Source organism: Elgaria multicarinata, chromosome 19, assembly GCF_023053635.1.
Source record: "Elgaria multicarinata webbii isolate HBS135686 ecotype San Diego chromosome 19, rElgMul1.1.pri, whole genome shotgun sequence".
Classification (NCBI taxonomy): Eukaryota; Metazoa; Chordata; class Lepidosauria; order Squamata; family Anguidae; genus Elgaria; species Elgaria multicarinata.
Window position 1 is genome coordinate 5,938,838 of NC_086189.1, and position 25,228 is coordinate 5,964,065.

Consider the following 25,228-nt stretch of genomic DNA (forward strand, 5'->3'; position numbering starts at 1 on the left):
TTAGGGTGGATTCCTGCATTGAGCAGGGGGTTGGACTCGACGGCCTTGTAGGCCCCTTCCAACTCTGCTATTCTATGATTCTATGATTTTAAGAGCCCCAAAATGCATTAAAATGGCCGCTTATAGCTCTCCACTTTGACATGGCCTCCTCTCCCCCCCCCTCCACTCCCCTTCCCTTGCGTGTGTTGTCTTTTTAGTGTGTGAGCCTGTGGCAGGGCCTGTCTCTCTCTCTCTCTCTCTCTCTCTAATTGATATGAGCCACTTCGGGTTAAAACTGCAGAAAACGAATATCTGCTGCAAAGACCATGCGAAGATCAAGGAGGAAGAATTCAGCTTCCTTTTGAGTTGCTGTAATATGGAAAGTATTCCAGAGAGGCTGGAGGTAGACATTTAAAACGGGCATCACTCCAAGATTCATTCGGCCAGTATTCCTGACTTAGAGTGACGTGTGATTGTCGCCAATTGGGAGAGCAAGGGAGAGGAAGTTAGGTGAATTTTCCTAACTCCGTTGGACAGAAAGATTCTATTTTTTAAAAGTGTTTAAAACTCCCCCTTCTCTTCCTAGTTACAGATGTTGAACAGATGAACTCCTCTTCTCCTGTGCTTCCCCTGAACACTGGCAGTAAGTATCACCTTTTTCTTTCACCTGGAAGAACCAATAGGATCTCTGTGTCCATGTGTTGTGAGTGCGGTGGAAACGAAATGCAACTTCCACAGTGATGCCTTGAAAAAAAGAAATGCGTTAAGAAATGTCCTTTGTCCTGACAATGCAAACCATTCCGAAGACTCTGCCCAGCCTCCTTAAGGTTCTAGGGTGTCTCCCACCCACCCACCCCCCGGCCCTGGTAATTTAATCAATTCTTGAAATCCTGCATTGGTTGTAGCAGGCATCTCTGGTCTCTCATCTTGTTTATTTATCCATCTGACGGTGGCCATCCACTAGGTGGCAGGCAGCCTTGACAAAGATGGAAGCTTGTAGTCCCAAAACCGCATCTGAGGGATGGTTCCAATTCTTGTAGTTCCTTCCCCACAGCCAGATAAATCCCTTGATTTGTTTTGGGGTCTTATTGTAAATGACACAATGGGGATAGGATTTCCCTGGAAAGGCAACGCTCGTTCTTACACTGTATTCATCAGGTTTCAACGTTGGGTTGTTTTTTTTTAGCTTGGAAAAAAGGTGAGTAAAGGGGGTATGATAGAGGTGTGCAAAATGATGCGTGATGTGGAGAAAGTGGAGAGGGGTTTCCTCTTTGTCTTCTAATTCTAGAACCCAACAGGGTCACCCCATGGACCTGAACGGTGGGAGATTCAGGACAGGTGAAAGAAAGGACTTCTTCACACCTTGAACTGTGGAATTGGCTACCGCAAGGTGTAGTGAGGGCCACTCACATGGACGGCTTGAGAAGATGATTAGACTCAGGGAGCCATCAATTGCTCCTACTCGTGATGGTTGTACATTACCTCCAGTGTCAGAGGTAGTCTGCCTCTATTCCGGTGGTTGCTGGGGAACACCATTGGGATGGCGCGACGGCACTCATGTCCTGCTTGTGGGCTTCCCATTGGGTCATCTGGTTGGCCAGTGTGTGAACAGAATTCTGGACAAGTTAGCCCTTTGGTGTGGTCCAGCATGGCTCTTCTTCTGTTCTCATGACCCCAAGAAATTTCCCTGTAGGCTCTGTGAGTGGGTGACAGCCTCCAGCCTCTCTGACAGAAGCTGGTGAAAGGAGAACAGGATGGAGGTTTGTAAAATTATACATAGCGAGGGGGAGACTTTTCTCAGGACTGGAACACCCAGCAGAGTGGATCAGCATGAGGTTCAAAACGGACCACAAAAGACCATTTCAACCGGCTCATAACTTACAGAATTGGTGATGGACAGATAGCTTTTTTATCCAAAACATATTTAGGCAAAAAAAAGTCCTATAATTCCCAGCGTTCCCCAGCCAGCACAGTTGTAGGACATTTCCCCAATTGTAGGACTTTTTTTCCCCTGGGGTGGGGCTCTGTTTCCTTCATGCCCTTATTGTTGGGCTTCTCAGAAGCCTCTGGTGAGCTGCTGGTGGTCCGATCCAGCAGGGCCACTCTGTTTGGTTTTGGTGGCTTCTGTTCTAGCAGGCCAGTCCTCATAAAGGGACCTGGAATGGGTTGTGACTGCAGCTCAGTAGGGTGACAGATGCTATCAGGATTCTTTTGTGGGGCAGAGTTAGCCTGAGATTTTGAAAGGGGCTAGTCATGTTAAGATAAATATCCTCTTCGGGTTTAGGTATTTACAGATAAGTCGAGAAGCTGAAGCCCTTTAACGTGTCTCCTGCATTCCAGGTCGTTCTTGCGTGTTGCCAAAGTGTCTGTAAGCGGGTGACCCTTTGCGCTGATCTGTGTAAAGTCAACACACTTCAGTCCAGTAAAGCAGCAGCCTGAAATGTGTCTCGTACAAGTTGACTCTATTAAGTTCTGCTTGGACTTCCTTTGCTAGCTGGGTGGCCATCCTTCCACTCATGTCCTTTGCTGCACACGCATGCATACCTTAAAACAAAGCTATTTTTTTTAAAAAAAAATCTGATTTATACTACCGTACATCCTATGCTAAGAGCTCAGAGCAGTCAAGGATACTGCATAGCTTGCAGTCTTAGGCGAGACCATTCATAGTTTCTATGGAATGCCTATGCAAAAGATTTTCAGTAACAATTTACAATAACTGATAATGTTGCAAAATAATAATTACACTTCCTGATGTAATTTTACAAACCTCCATCCTGTTCTCCCCTCGCCAGATTCTGTCTCAAAATACTAGAACCCAGTGGGGTCATCCCATGAAGCTGGTTGGTGGGAGATCCAGGACAAATAAAAGGAAGGACTTCTTCACACAGCGCATGGTTAAATTATGGAAGTCGCTACCACAGGATGTAGTGATGGCCACCAATCTGGATGGCTTCAAATGGGGGTTGGATGAATTCCTGGAGGAGAAGGCTATCAATGGCTACTAGCCCTGATGGTTGTGTGCTATCTCTAGTATTTGAGGCAGTAAGCCTGTGTGCACCAGTTGCTGGGGAACATGGGTGGGAGGGTGCTGTTGCATCTGCTTGTTCATCCCTGGTTGGCCACTGTGTGAACAGAGTGCTGGACTAGATGGACCCTTGGTCTGATCCAGCCTGGCACGTCCTATGTTCTTATGTCAAAGAAGTTGCAGAGGCTCACCCATTCAGGAAGCGTAATTATTATTTTGCAGCATTATCAGTTATTGTAAATCGTTACTGAACATGTTAGGACTACAGGAGCACCTGATGAAGACTTTATAGAGTCAAAACTGAAACACACCAGGGTACTGTAGACATAACTGCTTTGTGGGTCCCTGGCCGACAGCTGGTTGGCCCCTGTGTGAACAGAGTGCTGGACTAGATGGACCCTTGGTCTGACCCAGCCTCAGGGCTCTTCTCGTGTTCTTAACTGATATAAGTGGTTTTGAAATAGACCAGCAGAATTGATATAGTCATTTTGAAATTCTGACTGATTGTTTTATCACTGGCCTCATCTACACCAAGCAGGATATTGCACTATGAAAGCGGTATATAAAAGGCAGGAGCCACACGACTGCTTTATAGCAGTATTGAAGTGCTCTGACAACTGTTGGGGCCCATGGACCCATGGACCCATACCATATCTCACTTTCCTCCTGCTATATCCTGCCTTTTATATACTGCTTTCATACCGCTTCCATAGTGCAATATCCTGCTTGGTGTAGATGAGGCTATTGTAAACCAATTGACACAATCATACCTATTATAAATTTCGTAACTACCGTATTTCTTCGATTCTAAGACGCACCCAATTTTTAGAGATGTTTATTTGGGGGGAAAAGTGTGTCTTAGAATCGAAGAAATCCTACTTCCCTCACCGCCCAGCCAACCTCCTCCCTGCCCTCCGTGCTTTCTTCTAATGGTTGTCTCCTTTTCTTTTCCCCCTCTGTGCGAGAAGAAGGGGGGGGGCGTAGAAGCAAAGAGTAAAGAATATTTTTGGGCGGGGAGAGAGAGGAGAAGACGCGATTAAGGAGCTAAAACGCTTAACTCTCCAGTCCCGCATCTATCAGGGTACGCAGTCACAAAGCATGACTACACGCGAGTAAGTCCTCGCTGGCATGGCTGGCGGCTGCTGCAGGAGCTTCCTCTTTTGGAGGCCTGCCTGTACGAGGAGGAGAGAAGACGACTGGAGCTGCCGCGTGAGAGCAGCTTCGGCGGAGCAGCACTTTTTTGGCCTCTGGGCACAGGTTTTTCTGCGGGCGTGAGGAGTTCCAGGCTCCACTCGGGGCACGTGCTTCCCAGCGCGGCGGTTGGGGGGGGGCACCCGGTGCTTTGGGTGGGGGTGAGCCTCCTGACTCTTGGAGCCGCGTGTCTTCCGGGCACGGCTCACGAGGGCTGCACGGGGCGCGCTGTAGGCCCCAATCACCCTGCAAAGTGATCTCAAAAAGCCATATTTGCATCTACCATATTGCTTCGATTCTAAGACGCCATCGATTCGAAGATGCACTCCATTTTTAGAGCTGTTTATTTGGGGGGGGGGGAAGTGCATCTTAGAATCTAAGAAATACGGTAACTGGCCTAGTGCTGTTCTGTAGGTCTCCCACACCTGGAGTGTTTGTATTGTCAGTATTACCATGGGGTGCCACCAAAGCCAGCATCCCTATAGAAAATAATCTTCTTTTTCTTCTCCTCCTTGTCTTCTCTCTGCATGCTCCCAAGCATGACTTAGCAGCTCTTACCTTCTGGAGGGCAGGGGAGGAAATACCGCAAAATGATCACTGCCTTTCCATAAGGCAAGAGGCCCTCATGGTTAGAGTAGCAGTGGGCGCGTGGGGGGACTGGATTTAGCCGCCATAACAGTGTCGGAGCATACGTTGAGTGCTCTGCCCTCAGTCTAATTGGACTTGGGCAGCTGGGCTGAGGTTTGCCGCATGCTCTCGGAGGAGGAGAAAATCCCTCCCCGTCAGTGTCTTTCCGCCTCGTCAGCGTCTTTGTTGTGATCTGGTCCGCAGTTTGCATTCATTGGTCAGAGGGCTGAACTGAACCTGAAACCCACCGACAGCAATGAATGTTGATTGCAGCCATTAGCTGAACAAGAAGACCCCCTTGCCTTCCCAGCTCCAGGCCTCTCTGTGGCGTCCCGCTCAGTCCTACGGGGCCACGGCGCTTCCACGAACCGTTTTTGGCAACGTATTTAGACCCAACGTGTTTTATTTCCTTGCAAAATTGGTCTTTACTAGCCGAGCAATACGGAGGTAGTGCCAGCGGTGGAGTCTAGCTCGAAGGCACATGTTGCTGTGCCACGCTGCGATGGTGGCTGGTGGCTCGGATGCCAGTGGGGTGGTGAATCCACTGCGGGGCTCCGTCAGAAACTCTAAAGGAGCTACCACAAGATGTGGCGATGGCCACCAATCTAGATGGCTTTAAAAGGGGGTTGGATAAATTCCTGGAGGCAAAGGCTATCCAGGGCTACTAGCCCTGATGGTTGTGTGCTACCTTCAGTATCTGAGGCAGTAAGCCTGGGTGCACCAGTTGCTGGGGAACATAGGTGGGAGGGTGCTGTTGCACCATGTCCTGCTTTGTTGGTCCCTGGCCGACAGCTGGTTGGCCACTGTGTGAACAGAGTGCTGGACTGGATGGACCCTTGGTCTGATCCAGCAAGGCTCTTCTGATGTCCTTATGCTACCTATCCAAGGGATGGAGCATGAACCTCACTTCGAAGCGCCTTGGTTTTGACTGAAACCCGGAGCGGATTCACGGCCCCACTGACATTGGAGCCACCAGCCTTCACTGCTACTCTGCAAGCTGCGTGTACCCTCATGTACACAACTGGGACTTTACAGCTAGTGGTGGGATGTGTGAGAAGGATGGAGTCGCTTCTGCTTGCCCGTCCAAGACCCATACTTGCCCGCCTGCTCTGGCAACCGACCTTGCTTCCTTAAGGAAATCTAGCTTGCATTAGACTCTTGCCAGGGCCTGGGGATGAAAAGCAGAGGCCACTTTCTCCTTTGCAAGGAGGTCAGCCAGAGCAAAAGCTGCCCTTTTGCCTGCCCCTGGTTTGGAACAGGGGTTGTGGGGTGTGTGTGCATGAAAAACCCTGGGCGTGGGGTACATTATGAGCAAATTGGAAGCTGCCACGAGCAAAGAGAAAAGGGCTCCTCTCAGCTTGATGTGCATTTTTCTTAACGCTGGTTTGCTTGAGAACCTCTGGTGGATATTTTCAGAAGCCAAGCGCATTGCGTGATGGGGCCCCAGTGCAGCTCCGCCTCGGGGGGGTGGGGGTGGGAGCCAGCCCAGGTGGCCGGCTGGGGAGGTGGCCGGTACTGAGGCAGGATGCTCCTTTAGACCCACATCTCTGCCGCACGCTTCAGAGTGAACTTCGGACAATGCATTTAAATAGTACGCAAATCCAGCGGAAGTTGATCCTTGAACAGCAATCTCATTTTGTGCTACGCTCCCCCTCTGAGCAAAGGTTCTCCTTGGGTCTGCAGATCGTAGAGTGGGATGGAAGCTGGTATGGGGGTGTCAAACTCAGCCTCCTGAACCAAATCCATCCCTCTGGGGTTTCGCAGGTGGCCACCCCCCCTTCCCACAACTGCCAATCCTTTGATGGTTTCTCATTCTAAAGGGCTTACTTATTTGCAGCGTAAGAGTATCAGCCTAAAATATGCCGGTCTCCTTGGTCTTTGTGCCCTTACTTCCTTTCTGACACTGGAAAGCCCCCCCCCCTTTGAAATTTAATTCAGCCCTGGGCACAAAGAGGTATGCCACGCCTGGGCTAGTGGATCAGGCTGCCAGCGCTTCCAGTGTCTTCCCACGGCTGGGTGCAGCTTGGGAGCTCAAGCGCTGCGAGGCCAGCGTCACGACTGAGTCCGCAAACCTTGCGCCATGGGGCCGCCGTCGTTTTCCCCATATGTCTGCGATAAACCTCAAGGTACAGTCAACGGTCGATGGTTTACTCTTGATTTCAAACTCACCGACAGCGTTGAATGTTCGCTGAAGCTATCCTTCTGTCTGGTGGAGCTGTTTCTGCCCCGCTCATCCGGCACTGAGAACGCTGGATGGGGGTCACATGAACCTGAACATTAAGTACCCCCAATCCCCGGTTGCACCCGCAGCTCAAACTAACTTGGGCAGCTTTGCTTTTAAGAGAAAGTGCATGATTTTCAGCTGTGTGCAAGGTAGCGCTTTCCTTTTTTAACTGGCGAAACGTTTTGCCTTCCAACTAACCGGCTATCATCGCACCTTTCTAGGAAGACGGCTTTTTGCTGTTCCTCATCTTAGGTGTTCTCCCACGTCGTCTTTGGCACCGGAGAAGAGGCGGCTTGCGGATGTGTTTGGGGCTTACGCATTTCATCGTGGCCAAGTCAAGCTAGTGGCTACCCTGCCACCCACGGGCGTGCCGTGGGCCCCTGCCCTCTGCGGCAAGGCGTGCTGGAAAGAGAACAGACCAAATGGAGCTGATTAGAGGCAGGGAGAACATGGCAGGTCCGTCACACAACCTACGTGCACCTGCCCGTCACAGCAGGCCAGCAGTTGTGCTACCCAGCAGAATAGGAGGCCTTATTTCAGGTGACCGTGGTGGATGTGCGAGATTGTTGCCACCTTATGGGAGGAATTGTAGCTCAGTGGTCAAGCACATGATCTGCCTGCAGGAGGACCCAGGTTCCAGTGGAGGCTCTGATGTCAGCGGCGCGGGGAATCCGCTCCAGGTTGCAGTTGAAACCAGCCAGAACTCTAAAAGGAGCTATCCAAGGTGCTTCCGACTGAAACCTGGAACGGATGCCCCGCCCTTCTGACAGAGCACTTTGGATAGCTACCAAAAAAAAAAAAAAAAAAAAAAAAAAAAAAATGGGGGAAACCCTATATTTTCCACCAGGGTTATTCCCTCCCTGGGTCCTCCACCCCCTTAGCCCTCCACATCTAACTTCCAACAAAAGCTGGCTTTGTAGTGATCGCTGTGTTCTGTAGCTGTTCAGGAATTGTAACGATTCATTTGCGTGACTGCAAGGGAATTAATTTCAGAGCAGCTTCCCTTGCGTTTGAGCATGCCCAGGGGGTTTATTTGGGGAGGGGTGGGCTTTCAGAGGCAATGAAATCCGCTTGCCCGGATCAGGGATGCAGGGTGCTCATGGATGAGCCGAAGCCGCCTCTCACGGTGCTTGTTTTCACCCCTCCCTTAGGTACAAAAGCAGCACAACTTACTTGTGAGTAGGTGCGCAAGCTGCTTGAACAGAGGGGCCTCTAGCTGAGTGGCAGAGACCCTACTTTGCAAGCAGAAGGTCCCAGATCCGATCCCAGCATCTCCAGGTAGAACAGGTAAAGAATCCTGCCTGAAACCCTGGAAAGCCACTGCTGCTGCTGCCAGTCCGTGTCGACGATACTGGGCTAGATGGACCAAGGGACTGACTCAGTATAGCGCTGCTTCCAAAGTTCTTACATTGTTTCAGGTGGTTTACTTGTGTTGCCAAGTGCACCTTGATGTTTGGGGACCTTTCTCTTGGGATGTGTACCCAAATATTCCAAGGGGAGAAAAAGTTCTTTGGGGGGGAAAAAAAAGAGTCCTGACGTTCCTGGCACAAACCCCCAGAAGTAGAGCCTTCCTGATGGGAACCATCCGGGGCCAGGCGCAGAGCTGGTGAAACAGCTGGTGCGGACTTTTTAAGACCTTTCCGTGCCGTCCGCGTACGTGCAAATCCCCTCCTCCTTCCAGGAACGTCCCAGGAGAAGGAAAAACTCACCCCTCCTTGGCCATAAATTCACATCCTTGAAATCCTGCTGGCTTTTTCACGGCTGCAAAGCGGAGCCAAGCATTCCTTGGGGGAGCCCAGCTCCACCCAGCACTGGTGAGCCCTCTCTCTCCATTGCCTTCTCAGTGTCTGGATGCCTTCAGTGTTTCGAGAGTGAGCATTGCTGCTGCCAACAGATTCTGAACTCGCCCGGCTCATGTAATCTTCTACATTAATGGGTAGACGGAGTCCCAGTATTGGAAAAAAAGGTGGGAAATAATAATAAATAATAATAATAATAATGGGCATTGCTTCACATTCAAAAGTTATTCTTTTTTTCTGATGGCGCTGCCCAAGTTAAGGACCTGTTCCAGCACCGTGGTGGCTTAAGATTTCAAGGGTTCGCCTTCTCTTGTTGGCTTTTTCGAGTCTGGCGTGTCCCAGCGGTGCGGGCTGCTGTTACAATAGGACGGGGCCTAAAACAGGGCCTTTGGCAGCCTGCAGCAGTGTTGGCTCCGAGCCGCGATTTCCTCGTGAGCCAAGTCGTGTAGGTCTCTCTGATGCCAAGGCGGCTGCTTAGGCAGAGGCGAAATGGGATTTCATTGTGGGGGATTCCCTCTGTAGTAAACCCCGGCGACGAAGGCCCCTTTTCTCTCCGACGAGGCCGTGCGGCAGCGTTTCATCCTCTTTCGAGATGCGGCAGAGCTCCTCGGGGACAAGGCGGCGCGAGTAGTGCTGGAACGACGGGCCTCCGGTGCGAACGGGAGCCCTGGGATGTGCTCTCAGCTTTCGTCCTTGTTCGTTAGGGAACGCGAGCGGATTTAAAAAGCCACCAAATCCTTCCGGGCCTTGTGCCAACTCTGTACAGGGTTCCCAGTGAAGGAATGGCAGGGTAACGCGCAGCCCGCTGCAGCTGCCAACATTCACTGGTTTTAATTTCCTTGCCAGCACCTCCACTTTGAATATTTTCCCTTCCTTAAGTGCCGTGTTACAATCGCGCATTCTTATCAGATTGGGCTGGGAGAGAGACAAAGGGGAGCCTTATTTTAAGAACGAGTTCCGTGGAAGCAGGAGCCTGGCCCGTAGCCAGATATTTGGGGAGGGGGGGGGTCGCAAAGGCTACTCATGAGCAGGGGAGGCTGGTGGCTCTGATGTCAGTGGGGCGGTGAATCCGCTCCGGGTTTCAGCCAGAACCAATAGGTTCTTTAGAGTTCTGACTGGTTCTGGCTGAAACCTGGAGCGGATTCACCGCCCCACTGACACTGGAGCCCTTTGGAGAGCTGCTTTAGAGTTCTGACTGGTTCTGGCTGAAACCCGGAGCTGATTCACCGCCCCACTGACATTGGAGCCCTTTGGAGAGCTGCTTTAGAGTTCTGACTGGTTCTGGCTGAAACCCGGAGCTGATTCACCGCCCCACTGACATTGGAGCCCTTTGGAGAGCTGCTTTAGAGTTCTGACTGGTTCTGGCTGAAACCCGGAGCGAATTCACTGCCCCACTGACACCGGAGCCTCCAGCCTCCTCTGCTCATGCCAGGAAAGGGAGGGGCCGGAATTAAGTCCGTTTGAGGCCTCAAGAACCAAAATACATCAAATTAAATTTTATTTTTATTTCATGTAAATGGAATTGGATTTTAACAGGTCCCTGTAAGAGCTCTGCTTACACCCACCTTGGTCTGAACAAGCCCAGTATCCTGCTCCCACAGTGGTCAGGCAGAACTCACCCAGGCCCTAAATTCCAGGGTGCCCGAGGACAGGCCACATCACAGCAGAGAGGTTAGGTCTGTTCAGTATGGCATCATCTTACTGAACAATTCCTGTAGTTCGGTAAACAAAAACTTGCGACTTCATCAGTAGTGATAATTTCCTCTCCCTCTATTTTTGAGGTAGGTACCTGCAAGGCCTCTAAACAGTTAGAGTGCAGGGTGGGTAGCCTGTGATCCTCCAGATGATGTTGGACTACAACCCCCACCGTACCTGACCAATGGCCATGCTTGGCTGGGGCAGGTGGGAGTCGGAGCCCAACGTCATCTGTGGGGCCACAGGTTTCCTGTCCCCGAGCGAGAAGAATGTCTATTGTGGAGAAGCGGACCCGTGTCATTCCAAATTCCTTCTTGAAAACCGCATCTGAGCATGTTTTCGGTTAATGGGGGGTGGGCATCCAAGAGAATCCCTGCTAGGATCCGTGATTAAAGCAGAGCACGTCTTTCAACCGTCCCCTGCCTATTTCGCGAAGCCCATGCGTGTAGTTTTTTAAAAAAATGCTAGCTTGGCCTATTGCTGGTTATTCAGGGAGAAATGATCTGCTTACAACCATACTATGAGCTCTTCAGATTGTTTGGGGATAGGGTTCAAAGTTGAGGCAGAGGGAGAAGGCAACGAACCAGCGATTTAATTACTAAAAAGAGAGCGGCCAGATCTATGCAAATCATGCCCTCTCATATCAGGTGGATGTGTGTGGTTCTTGGGTAGTGCGGAAAAAGGCACTCTACACATGCCCGGGGGTACTCTCTTCAGCCGCTTGCAGACCTGACAGTATTATGTCATTGAATTTATTCTTGGGTCGCGGTTATTTAGCGCACCCCCCTCCAAAAGAAAAAGATTGTCCTCTTCAACCCTTCAGCCCTAATCTCAGCTCTCGGGGTTAGTGAGGAGAGGGGCTTGACTTGCTCATTGGCGAGTAAAAGGCATTCTGCATGTGCTCAGAGGCGCACATTCCTTTTCACAGCTAAGGTGGATTGAGTAAAAACAGGGCTGAGATTGGACTATGCATGGTGTGGAGAATGTGGACAGGGAGACATTTTTCTCCCTCTCTCAAAATACTAGAACCCAGTGGGGTCATCCCATGAAACTGATTGGTGAGAGATCCAGGACAAATGAGAGGAAGGACTTCTTCACACAGCGCAGAGTTAAACTATGGAATTCCCTGCCACAAGATGTAGTGATGGCCGCCAATCTGGATGGCTTTCAAAGGGGGCTGGATAAATTCCTGGAGGCAAACACTATCCATGGCTACTAGCCTTGATGGTTGTGTGCTGTCTCCAGTATCCGAGGCAGTAAGCCTGTGTGCACCAGTTGCTGGGGAACATGGGTGGGAGGGTGCTGTTGCACCATGTCCTACTTCTTCATCCCTGGCCGATGGCTGGTTGGCCACTGTGTGAACAGAGTGCTGGACTAGATGGACCCTCGGTCTGATCCAGCATCAGGGCTCTTCTTATGTTCTTATGGATGCTATTACCCCCCCCCTTTTACTTTTTGCTTCCATGGCCCAATTGATTCCTGTGGCAAATTCTTCCCTGTAGACAGAGGGGGAGGAACCCACATTGAATAGTTCTCGCTCAGTTTTTCTGTCCAACTGCTGTCCCTCATCCCTGCTGACGTCAAGTGGGGGAGAGGAAGCAACTGAGACAGGAGGAAGGGGTCAGGAAGAGCCGGGGCTTCCACAATAACCTCAGCAAGGGGGTAACTGATGCTGAGGAGGTGGGTGGAATTCACACCACACTTCCCCCCTCTCCTATTCTGTGTGTCAAGAATATGATTGTAGACTGTAAGACGGCACAAATAATAGTTACATAAATACATCTCTTGAGATATGTGTGTGTGTTAAAGGAAGCTCGGAATTCAAAGCAGGGCTTCTTTTTGAGGCTCTGAAGTGGTGGAGGGGGCAAATTGCTCCCTGGCTTGGCCTGGCTGAAAGAGGCCCATCCCTCTTGAGTCGCACTCCTCGTGTGACTCTCCATGCTATTGTGGAAGGTGATTTGGAAGAAAGGGAAAGTGCTATGTTGGCCCCACCCCACTCCCTTCCAAACTTTTGGACAGCATAAGGTTGGGGAAGGCTGCTCTAGAGGAATCCACAGAGTTTCTCTGCAAGGGAGGGGTGGTGGGGGTGGTGCTTTGCCAGAAAGGGAGGCCCCACTTTGCAAACTCTGATGCGCCTTCACTACATTGCACGTCCAAGGTGGCGAAACGGAGTTGGCTTTTCTGGGGGTGGGGGAGAGTGGCAATGGAGGGAAGTGTGGAAAGATGGCTTGAGCAGGGAGAGGCCGTGCTGGCCTCAGTGGGCAGGACTTGTCCCTCCACCACCGCAACAGCGCCGCTGCACGGATTCTCTTGGAATACCATATTTGAGCCTTAGGTCTGGGAGCTACCTTCTATAAAATCCTGCTATTGGTCTATCTCTAGCCCGGTATTGGCTTCTCTGGTGCTAAGTTGGGGAAGGCTGTTCTAGGCTGACGGACAGCAGCACTCCAAGGTCCCAGGTGGGCGTCTTTCCCAGACCTACCTGGAGATGCTGTGAGTTGATCCTGGGACCTTTGCCATGCAAAGCAGCTTTGCTCTCTGCCACTGAGCTACGACAATTTCCCAAGTTTTGGTTGTTGTTTCATCCTGATCTCATCTGACAGTTTCTAGCGAATACACCAGTGTCTATGGTGTAGGGGCTCCCTCTTCCTTTAAACCTCCTCCATAGAAATCCCTGATCCCAATAGGCTAGAGCAGAGGTAGGCCACCCCCTGCCCTCCAGATCTTTTGGACGACCGCTTACATCATCCCTGACCTTTGGCTGGGCTGGCTAGAAACTTCTGGAGGGCACCAGGTTGCCTTCCCCAGGGCTAGAAGATGAATTCAGCTGTTGACTACTTGGTTTGTTTAGTGCAGGGATGCGGCCTTCCAGATGTTGTTGGACTGTAGCTCCCAGTATTACCATTGCGTACACTGGCTCGGGCTGGTGAGAGTTGCTGCGGTCCAACAGCAGCTGGAAGGCCGGATGTCGCCCACCACTGGTTTAGTGCAATGCATACCAGAGCACCCCTAAGCTGAGTCCCACTTCCCAGGCGTTGTGCCATGCGTGAGCCAAGAGCTCTCAAGCGTCACCTTCAGCGACTCCGCAATCTGTGAGGCTCAAAATGGACGCTGTGGATCACGGAATCTGCCGTTCTGGCGCTGGGAGCTGCCAGCTCCGCTGTAGTTGTTTCACAGGCCGAAGCCACAATCGTACAAATTGCAGTGTACCAAAAGCCTGCCCCTCTTTTCTCTCCCAGCACCACCCCTGCTGCCCAAAGGTGAAACCTCCCAGAGAAACCGGAGCAGCCCATGCGTCCGGGTGAGAGAACGCGCAAGCGGAGGAAAGGGGGCCCTACGGAAGGGGCTCGGTGGGGTGGTGGGCTCAGGTGCCCTGGCCATCGGCCCCAGTTGGCCAACAGAGAGCGTGGCCTCCCAGGGAGTAAGGATAGTGCCTGGAAAAGTGGAGCAAGCGGTAGGAAGAGTGGCAAAGGACACGTCTGGCTCGCAACGTAGGGTCCAGCCCTGTGGTGCCTTTTGGGGGACGCCGCAGCTCCAGTTTGAGGGGGCACACCCCTGGCTCACACGGGAGGCAAATAGTTGAGAGAAGGCCTGTCTTGTTCCTCGGACGCCGCCCAAATAGATGGCGGTGGGGATGATGCTCAAATGCATTTCCAGCTCTTGGGCTTTGGCAACGTATCTGCCCAAGCGGCCTGCCGTCCAGGCCAATTCCAGTGCTAGACCTGCCTCGTTTGAGCAGTAGACTCGGCTCACAGAATGGCTAGGTCAGCTGGTGCGCCTGTGATGGAGGCTTTGGGTGGACGTCCCGCCCCACAGAGCCCCATCTTTGCCCCCTGCCCCATTACCCCGCGACACACCCGCTTTCCCGAACCAAGGGGACTAACCTCTTAGATGGAAGATTTGCTGCATTGGTGTCGGCCTAGTGCGGCATCCCTTCTTGGCTCTTCTCGTAAGCAACTGTGCTGCTGTTTCCTCCGGCAAAAATAAATAAAAATGAAGGCAGGCAGAGAGGCCAGCTGGTTGCCGTTCAGGATTTCCGACCGTAGAGAAGCACAAGGAAGAGTCAAGTTCGTCACCTTGGCCAGTCCTGCTTCCGTCCTCAGGTTTGTTTAGAGAGACTATGAGGCCATCGCCTCTGCCAAAGTCTGCCCTTGCCTGGGTGACTGGTCCAAAAGTGAGCCCCACCCAGAGGCAGCCTTTCAGCATCCACTCCGGTGCCCTCAGTACGGCAAAGGCAGAATCTGTCCAACAGAATAGACTTCTTCCTCTGCATACAAAGTTCCAGCGTACCGTGGGAGCAGCAGAAATCCAGGGGGGTTGTGGCCTCTGCCTTTCCGGGAGGTGTCCACTTCGAGCGCCCTTCCCTGTGGTCAGAAAAATGTATTGTGAATCATTCCAGCATCAACTGGGCTTAAACTGATATTCAAAAATTAAATGTTGTGTTCTTGTGAGGGCCAGAAAGTGTTTGCATGCCCATGATTTTTGGGGGAGCAGGGGCAAGTGGAAGGAAAGAGAAATGAATCATATCATAGAATCATAGAATAGCAGAGCCAGAAGGGGCCTACAAGGCCATCCACTCCAACCTCCTGCTCAATACAGGAATCCACCCTAAAGCATCCCCGACAGATTATTATTATTATTATTATTTATTTATTTATATAGCACCATCAATGTACAATGTACCCTGCCGCATAGGCTTACAATCTCCAGCTGCCTCTTGAAGGCCTCTAGTGTGGGAGAGCCCACCACCTCCCTAGGTAACTGATTCCATTGTTGTACTGCTCTAACAGGAAGTTTTTCCTGATGTCCAGCTGGAATCTGGCGTCCTTTAACTTGAGCCCGTTATTCCATGTCTTGCACTCTGGGAGGATCGAGAAGAGATCCTGGCTCTCCTCTGTGTGACAACCTTTTAAGTATTTGAAGAGTGCTCACATGTCTCCCCTCAGTCTTCTCTTCTCCAGGCTAAACATGACCAGTTCTTTCAGTCTCTCTTCATAGAGCTTTGTTTCCAGACCCCTGATCATCCTGGTCCATGAGGAGATGAACAGGTTAGGTTATACCCTAGTTTAGAGCAGGGACCGTTATCCTTGCCTTCTTTCAATTCCTAAGTTGTATTCTGGCGCCCAGTAATAAGGAACTTTGTCTTACACATCACACAATTTTGGCAACTGTTAACATCCATAAAGAAAAGACAGCTGTTCTGTCCACCCCCACCTCCACCCATCACCCAGTTATGCAGAATGCATGATGAGCTATGAAACAGACTTCCACCTGCCCTTTCATATACTCTTCCTTTGCATTTGGCTTTTTGTACAGTTAGCCTCATCTTGAGTATTGCTTCCAGTTCTGGGCGCCACACTTCAAGAAGGACGCAGACAAGCTGGAGCGTGTTCAGATGAGGGCAACCAGGATGATCAGGGGTCTGGAAACAAAGCCCTATGAGGAGAGACTGAAAGAACTGGGCATGTTTAGCCTGGAGAAGAGAAGATTGAGGGGAGACATGAAAGCACTCTAAAAGGACTTAAAAGGTTGTCACACAGAGGAGGGCCAGGATCTCTTCTCGATCATCCCAGAGTGCAGGACACGGAATAACGGGCTCAAGTTAAAGGAAGCCAGATTCCGGCTGGACATCAGGAAAAACTTCCTGACTGTTAGAGCAGTACGACAATGGAACCAATAACCTAGGGAGGTGGTGGGCTCTCCCGCACTAGAGGCATTCAGGAGGCAGCTGGACAACCATCTGTCAGGGATGCTTTAAGGTGGATTCCTGCATTGAGCAGGGGGTTGGACTCGATGGCCTTAGGGGCCCCTTCCAGCTCTACTATGATTCTATGATTTTAAGTGCAAGAGCAGAGACACCTGGGCCTTTGTTCCCTAGTACCACCACACAGGGGTTACCTGTAGAGCAAAGGTAGGCGATCTTTTTAGGCTCATGGACACATTTGTCATTTTTGGGCGGAGAACTGAGGGTGCATTTGGGCCCGTGGGCATTTCTTTTTGGGATTCTCTCTTGCCCCATACCTCTTGCTGGGATTCTTTTTACTTGCCGCATCCCCTGCTGTGATTTCTGTACAGGCTGCAGACAGCACCACCACCCACAAAATAATGCGGGGCACTGTGGTCCCAGTGATGGATTCCACCCTGCCCTCCCTTGCAGGCATTCCATGGGCCAGTGTGGGCAGTTGCTGGTTCCACACAAGGGTGGTCTTGACAAATCGGGTGCCCACTCCAAGTTTCCCATAGAGGGGTCTACTTGTGCCATTATGAACAAAGTTCAAGGATGTCTCATTTATGGGTCCCACCTTGCAGCAGGCTTTCCCAAACTGGCATCATAAAAACCTAAGAACATCAGAAGTGCCCTGATGCTGGATCAGACCGAGGGTCCATCTAGCCCAGCACTCTGTTCACACAGTGGCCAAGCAGCCATCGGCTAGGGATGAAGAAGCAGGACATGGTGCAACAGCACCCTCCTGCCCATGTTCCCCAGCAACTTCTTCTAGATGTGTTTGACTTCAATGCCCAGAATCATATGCTGGCTGTGGGATTCTGGGAGCTGTAGTCCAACACATCCGGGGGGGGGGGACCAGGTCAGGGGAGCCTCTTGCACCCCAGCATTCATTCCACGGCTGTGAAACAGTGGGTCCCAAGCTTCTCCGTGCCTTCCATTGGGTGTTGACTGGAAGACCTGGGCCTGCCTTCACGTTTGGCTTGTCCACGTGGTTTGCATAGGATTTCCTCTCTTCCTTCTTTCCGAATGACACTCTCCTCTGAATCGGTGCCAGAACAGCAGCCGGCTGCATGCCGAGCGAGCGTTATTGGCCGTTCCGTTTTGGGGAGCCAAGACCTCTCCTGGCTTCAACCGGAATAAAGCTCTAACGCTTGATGAAGTATTGTGAGGAGCAGCGGCGGCGGCAGCTGGCGTCGCCTCTGCGGTGTCCGTCACGCGGTTGCCCGAAAAGAGGGTGACCCAAAGGAGCATGCGGCGGGACTCGTTTCCTGCAGTGTCTCGTTGCATTTTGTTCTTCTTCGCGGTCTCTGTGCGCATTTCTGCCTGTTTTCAGATTGCTTCATTTTTGACATGCAGAACCAGTGTCCCCCAGATGTGTTGGATTACAACTCCCATCACAAAACTGGCTCACAAATCCCATTCACATTCGCCTTCTTTAATGGTGTGAAAAGCTTCACGGAGGGACACCCTGAGGCAGCGCCATATCCTTGTGTTTTCAGTAAAACCAACAGCGCAGGCTTTGCCTAAATCTAGGTCACAGTGACAGATGACCTCTGCGTGGTCCGGGTGCTTCATGGGGGCTGTCTAATCTGCTTGGCGAGTCCTAGCCAGACATCATTCCTAATTGACCTTGATATTCAGTGAACAGAAAGGGAAGCTAAAGCTGCACAATAGGAATCCGTCCCAGAACCTACAGCAGCTGTGATCTTATTACCAATATTTTTCTGACGATTGCTTAAACCTCCACCTAGAATTTGCAGGCAGGGATGCCCACCCCCCACCCCAGCAAATCTGGCACTGTGAGAGCATCCTGGAATTCCAGTTCCGTATCCCCATGTACAAGAGAGAAACAAAGCGAAACCAGGCTAGACCAAGGGGGACCCAACCTTTTGGGAACCCTGGGCACATTTGGAATTTGAGACCCTTGGGCAAAGCTATTTTGCATCCCGAGAACGTGTTTCTCGCCTTCAGATGCTCACCTCATTCTGCTTTTTCCTTTTGCTGGATCAGGCCGTGTGTCTGTTATTGTCCAGCATTCTCGATTTCCAACCGTGGCTAGTCACGAGCCCTGAAAAACTCACAGGGGCTGAGCGGTTGCATGATCATGACAGCTACTCATTCCCAGTATCTAACTATTAGAGATAGACTACCTCTGATTTGGAAGGTTCTGTTATAAAGCCTCCCAAGCCAGTGTCTCTCATCTCACCTTCCACGTGTAGTATTTTTTTCACACAATGAAAAAAGGGTTTCTTCTTGTGAATAAGGACTCCTCCTCCTCCTCCGCACCATTCATTAGTCTGATTACATGATCCTGGCTTCTGACACGCTTCAGAGAAAGAGGATTTCCCCCTGTCTACCACAGAGGCCGGTTGTCCCATTGTTGAATTGCTCTCAGCTTGTTTCTTCTCTTCCTTCCGCTGCTGAGTTGTGGAGCGATGTTTAGCTTTTCTCTTTCGGTGCTCCAAGGGGCGATGCCAGGGCCTGGAGTTCGGTTCCCTGTCTGTTCACATTTTGCTCTCTCTCCTCCTCCTCTGTGCCATCTACCCTCCGGGGCTCCTTTCAAAACTGTTGGCTAACTGCAGACCAAAGCGCCATAATCTTGAAGAGGCCCAATTGCTCCTCCCTAAGCAAGCCATTAGTCCCAGCGTGTGCCTGAATGCTGTGCTTTGGGCCACTGCACTGTTCCGCCAGCCATGCTCCGAATACCTGCTTTTGCGTTGAAGGTGTCCTTCAATTTGTGTCCTCAAAGAGCACTGCACCGTGACACACATCTGGTGTAGTACCTGGGGCAGTGCTGCTGTACCGGCTGCCGCCATTACCAGGTGTGGAATTGGGGAAGGAGCAGATCTCCTGCATGTATTTCTCTGGGCCACTCCACCATCATGGAACACCTGATGGTCTTGACAGATACCTAACATAATCCTAGAATCCTAGGATAGTGGAATTGGAAGGGGCCTATAAGGCCATTGAGTCCAACCCGCTGCTCAATGCAGGAAACCACCTTAACCACCTGACCGATGGCTGTCCAGCTGCCTCTTGAAGGCCTCTAATGTGGGAGAGCCCACCACCTCCCTAGGTAACTGGTTCCATTGTCGTACTGCTCTAACAGTCAGGAAGTTTTTCCTGATGCCCAGGCAGAATCTGGCTTCCTTTAACTTGAGCCCGTTATTCCGTGTCCTGCACTCTGGGAGGATCGAGAAGAGATCTTGGCCCTCCCCTGTGTGGCAACCTTTCAAGTATTTGAAGAGTGCTATCATGTCTCCCCTCAGTTTTCTGTGCTCCAGGCTAAACAGGCCCAGTTCTTTCAGTCTCTCCTTATAGGGCTTTGTTTCCAGACCCCTGATCGTCTTCATTGCCTCCTCTGAACCCCCTCCAACTCTGTGTCGCCCAGAGCTAGACACGGTACTCACGATGAGGCCTAACCAGTGCCGAATAGAGGGGAACCAGTACTTCGTGTGATTTGGAAGCCTTACTTCTTTCTAGTAATCCAGCCCAAAATAGCATTTGCTTTTTTTGCAGCCACATCACACTGTTGGCTCATATTCAGCTTGTGATCTACAACGATTCCAAGATCCTTCCCGTTTGTAGTATTGCTGAGCCAAGTATCCCCCGCCTTGTAACTGTGCATTTGGTGTAGAACTTGGCATTTATCCCTATTAAATTTCATTCTGTTGTTTTCAGCCCAGCGCTCCAGCCTAATCAGTGTTTTTAACAAGATGGTGGATGATGGTTAGTGTTTGTCTGCCTGTTCTGTCTTGCCACGTGCCTCTCTAGCTTTGTCAATGCATCTTCCTAGCACCAGGATGTGTCTGGGTCACGTTCGCCTGCGTTGCTGAAGCTGCACCAGTTCTCTTATCTCGGCCTTTTATAAATCAGGTGCTGCACGTGCATCTCTCTATTTTTTTTTTAATCTTCCGCATCAGGTCCCAAACAGCTGCCGGCCGCAAGAGGCGGCTTTGGCTCTGGGCGGAATGTCGGAATGGTATTCCAGGCCCCAGTTCCCGACGGCCTGCACAGCCTCGGATCAGCCGAACAAAAGCAGCCCATCTTCTATTTTGGGACGATCGGAATAACGTTGGGCTGTGGGGCGCGAGCCGGAACGCGGACGTGTTCTTGGCTTGCCTCGACAGCTGTTGGCAAATGAAACGCTTTGGGGGAATGAAAGACTCGCCTTGAGTCGTCGGCGCTCTTGTGCCAAAACACGAGCGCTCCGCTAACCTTCCGATGTCGCTCGCACGTGGAAGCGTCGCTTTCGGTATTTCTTCAGGGCACGTGGATTTCTCTGTCGCTCAGGGATTCTTATTCCTTCTCCCGGGGTATCTGCTGTTCGCCACAGGATACAGAATCTAGTCCCGTATTATCCAGTCTGCTCGGCCAGTGAGGTCGCCTGTGCTCTAAGCTAAACTCGGGTTAAACTCTCCTTTGGTGGCTTCTGTCTCTGCGGCAGGAACGGTCCGTCTTGCTCCCGCTCATTCCCACGCGAGGCCCAGCCGGGGAAGGCTGCTCAGCAAAGCCGGGTGGGGACCCCTTCCCGCCGTGGAATGGGAAGGGGGCGTAGAGGAGGACTGGTGGGCAGGGGCCCCCATACCTGTCGTCAAGGATCTTTTGCATTCGCCACTCCAAAGCCAAGCAGCGCAGGGCGGTCTGTGCTCTCCGTAGCGATTCTGCTGAGCACGCCACTTGATACTTTCAGCCATCAAGCGATGTGGGCATATACATAAGCGCCTGTGTGGACCAGCTCCAAGTCAAAGGGGAGCGGCTGGTTCCCAGAATAGCTTTTCTTTTTAAAGGGCAAGATGGCCGGCCTACGTATACGAAATATCTCGGCATCTGTTAGGTCTCCTTACCTTGTAGCCTGCTTCGTTGGGGCTTTTTACTGGGGTGGAGGTCTAAAGTTAGCCTTATGTCAGGCCACCCTGAAAAAATGTATTTGGGGGACGGGATGCACATAAATAAACATTCTGTGGCAGGAGCTGCTGACCATAAAGTCCCTTCGGAAGAGACTTCAGATCTAGAAAGAGCCTAGCAAAACCCAAGAGCTGCCTTACAGCGGAGTCTTCTCCAGCCTGGTGTGTTGGACTGCAGCTCCCATGGAGGGCATCCATTTTGCTGAAAGCCGTTCTAGTGCCTGGTATTAACCTACTGAATGGGAGCTTTTTGCATCAAAAAAGGACACGTACATTTGGAAGCCTCTGTCTGCTTTTTCCCGGGTACATTTTCTACGGGGTCAGCGTCCTGCCTAGAGAAGGGAGGGCTGTGAAATGGGTTCAAGGAGCAAGGAGCTTCCCCCGGTGGCAGGGGATCGGGGCCTTTGCAGGCAGGGCGGGCTCAACCAACTGGATCCTTTGGGCCAGAGTATTTCTCACTTTGTAGCGTGCCTGAAAGATGCTTAGGTTGATATTGACCTTTCAGGTGCTCAGTGAAATTCAGTGGGTGAGTCTGCGGGTCCCCCCCCCCCCGATAAAATGCAGAATCAAGGTGCAAATTGAAGGCAATGTAAATACCGTTGTGTTAGTCTGATTCTGGTTCTGCCAGGTCCCAGTCGTCAATCAGATCCTTTTGGTTACCAAAATGAATCCAATTGATGACTGGGGACCCGGCAGCACCAGAATCCCAGAGTAATGCAGCCACAGAGAGACTGAATGCAAAACGGAGGCATTCCTGCCCTTGGTAGCTAGTACAGCGGCCTTAGTTCTCTACTGTGGCATGAGATGGTTAAAAACAACAACAACATCATGGCCTAACCTGGTCCTACCTCACAGGGTTGTTGTGAGGATAAATGGGGATGAGGGAAGAGCCAAGCCTTGGGAGGAAAGGTAGGTTGTAGATGCGATAAAAGAAACACAGCTTGTCAGCTTGTACTAAGGGCGCAAAGATGAAATGAAAATAGCTTAGAGGCAATGCATTGGATGATTGCTTTGATTGAAAAGGGATGGCTGAGTCACGGTTGGCTTGCAGGACTGGCTGTAGCAGCGTTGCCCATCCTGATGTCCTCCAGGTATGTTCCAACACACCTGGAAGGCACCACGTTGGGCTACAGAGATTTGTTAAGTGCAGAGCTAAGGCATGCAGCGTACAAGCACTGGAGAGTTTCTCCCACCAAATTGGAATTCTGTCTGCTTGGGGCTGCCCCACCAGTCCTGAGAAGCAGTTCTTCAAGTTGGAGGAGCGCAGCGCCGGCAACCAGCCCCAAGAGGAAGAACTTGCATTTTGGACACTGCTGAAATCGCTTGGATATTTCTCCCAGAGTAACGCCAAAGGACACCCTTTAGTCTCCTGCCAACTAATAATGATTTGAGCTGCTCTAATGGCCCCTGCCATTTTTACGTGTCTGCTATCTACTCCCCCACCCCAAATAAATGCCTTTGCTGCTTTTCAGATTCTAGAGCAGCTGCAGCAAGAATTGGACCTCTTGGCTTACATCCCATGGGAAGCTCCGGGGACATGCAGGATATACAACGTGCCTAAATATTTGCCTGACCAAGCTAGGTTTATTCATTTATTTATTGCACAGGTCAGAAAAAAAAAAAGGAAAGCAAGGCCAGAGCAAGGAGGTTCCAACGTTAGGACAACATTTTAGTATTTCCTTGAAATGTGCCTCCGTTACAGATAGGGATGGACAAATCTCTGTTTCGTTTTCTGCCATGGTTGCGTTTTTCCTGAGAGCAAGTGCATTCTATTCCATTTCCATATCAGTTTGGGGATGTGGTTGTTTTTTTAATAAGCGCACACAAAAATGCATACCCATTTTTGTGCGCGTTTTCACGTGCACAAAAATTTGCACGCCTTGCATTTTTGCAAGCATTTCCCATCATTGCAGGCATTGTGTCATTCATTTCCCCCACCCCGTGCACAGAGTTTTGCATGCATGTTCTTCTGTGGTACACTTTTTTGCGTGCCTGTTTTGATCGGAGAACAGCATTACAAAATTTGGACAAGTCTGGAATCCAAAGAGGAATTCCGTTCTGATTTCCATAATAATTCGGAAACTGCGAATTAGAGTGGTTCACCTTAAAATGCAAACCAAACAAACTTTGTCTCCTGTCTACAGAGCCTGCCTCTGCTTTCTGCTTGCTTTCTCTTTTGTGGGTTTGCTGGGGTGTAAATTCAACAGGACATGCAGTAGGTTGGACTTTTCAAACTTTCCTTTGCAACAACGCCTGGAGATTATATTCCAGCAGCAAAAAATGAGCTACTAACCGTGTTTGGCTGATGGGATGCGGCCAGCCTGGCAGGTGGGGGTGAAGGTTGGGCGGCTGGATCCTTAATGCTGTTTCTGCTTTACTCTTCCTCCTTTGAAATGTCATTTCATATTTCCTCTTCAGAAAGCCGAGCATGCATGAATGAGAGGGGGAGACTGAGACGGTAGTGCTGGAGTGTTTCTTTTGCTTAGTTTTGCTTTGCACGAGGGCCGCCGTGCCCCAAACACTCCTTTGATTGACCTGTGGCTATTCGTTTCCATCAACAAAGTTCTCTTCTGAATTCGCACGCGCGGCAGAATGTGCAAATGAGGCCATTTGTAATAACCTTTTTAAAAAACATTACTTTCCCCCCGTAGTGGATGCTGCCCTGCACATGAACCCCCCCCAAGCTTTTAAATGGCTGTGGCACAAGGGGAAACGCCTAGATTTCTGCCACGTTGAGATTCTTTTACACCATGCGAACTTCAGCCCACGTGGAGGGGTGGTTCTTCTTGGCAGCAGGCCCTCCCAGCGGGTATGTCCTGTGCCAATAAAGCCGTGACCCTCTCGGCCGCAGCCGGCAGCCGTGCCTCTTACGCGAGGGGGTGGGGTGTCGGTGGCACAGTTGAGTGGAGCAGATCTACCCAGGGTGCCTCCGAAAGCTATAATTTCCTGTTTGCCGAGTCCCCCACGAGTCACGCTGTCGCCACCGTCGCTGTACTCTTTGTGCTCCACGGCTTGTGCCTGAGAACTAACAAATCTCTATTGTCCGGTGGGTCGAATAGTGGCTGGGCCGAAAGAATTGCTGTCTGGTTTCTATTCAAATCCAGGTAGCCGGAGATATGAATGGACTTTCTCAAAGGGCTCTGCGCGCCACCTCTGCTCGGCTCAGAGGCTGCAAACCACGCCGGGGAGCCTGCGTCCAGGCGGCCGTTCCATTTTGGTTTCGGCCCTTTGCTTTCCTGGCGCTAATCTCTGCTCTCACTCTGTTGTTGCTTCCACTTCCAGCACGGCAGGGTTGCTTTTTAAAATGCCCCCCCCCCCGGCTTCCTAAAATGGAGCTGTGTTTGCCCCATAACACCCCAAGCATATCCCAATAAATGTGATGCAGCATGCTGGAATGGGAGGGGTCAGGGGAGAAGCAGAGGAAAGGCTGGGGGTGGAATCTGGGGGTGGGGGATGATGATCCCGTTTTAGATTCTAGAGTTGTGGCATATGGGTGCAACGGGGGTGAATTCAGCATAAAATGAAGAGCGGAACAGCTTTGTCAGTGAAGGCGGATTATGATGGAGAAGAGCAGGAAGGTTCATACTACTTTAATGATAGAATCTAAGTGGGTGGGGAGTTATGGAGCATTAAACAGTGGCGACTCGTGTGCTACTGCCCCCCACCCCACCCCCAATTGTAGTATGCTTGCAAGGCAAGCTGCCCTGGGGAATTGTCTGTTGGACACCGAAGCAAAACACTTCCCTTCCCATGGTGGCTGGCCGGCCGCGATTCCAGCCCCCATCTTATGGAATACAATTCGTTGTTTTCCCCCAGGCACGGTGTCTTTTCCTCCTGAGAAAATGGAATGCGGTTTGCGGTGCGGGAAAGTTTTTTTGGGGGTGGGTGGGTGGTTCCTCCTGCAGCGTGAAAACTGTGGCCGTCGCTTGTCGGGCAGCATTCAAAGGTGCGTCCCGACTCCGAAGGGATGGTGTTTGGGGAGCAACCAGCCCAGTTTGGCAGAGCGAGCGCCCCAAAGCGTGTTTTTCAATGGACGCTGTTCCGCGCCGTCCG

General features: G+C 51.1%; 1 protein-coding gene across 2 annotated transcripts in view; it reads left to right on the forward strand.

The window, feature by feature from the left end:
* Window positions 1–25,228, forward strand: part of NR6A1 (nuclear receptor subfamily 6 group A member 1) — a 111,470-nt gene that overhangs the window by 33,669 nt on the left and 52,573 nt on the right. For both annotated transcript variants that reach the window (XM_063144488.1, XM_063144489.1), the window contains exon 3: window positions 566–622. In XM_063144488.1, the coding sequence (XP_063000558.1) occupies window positions 583–622 (40 nt within the window). In that variant the 5' untranslated portion in view covers window positions 566–582. The remainder of the gene's footprint in view (window positions 1–565; window positions 623–25,228) is intronic.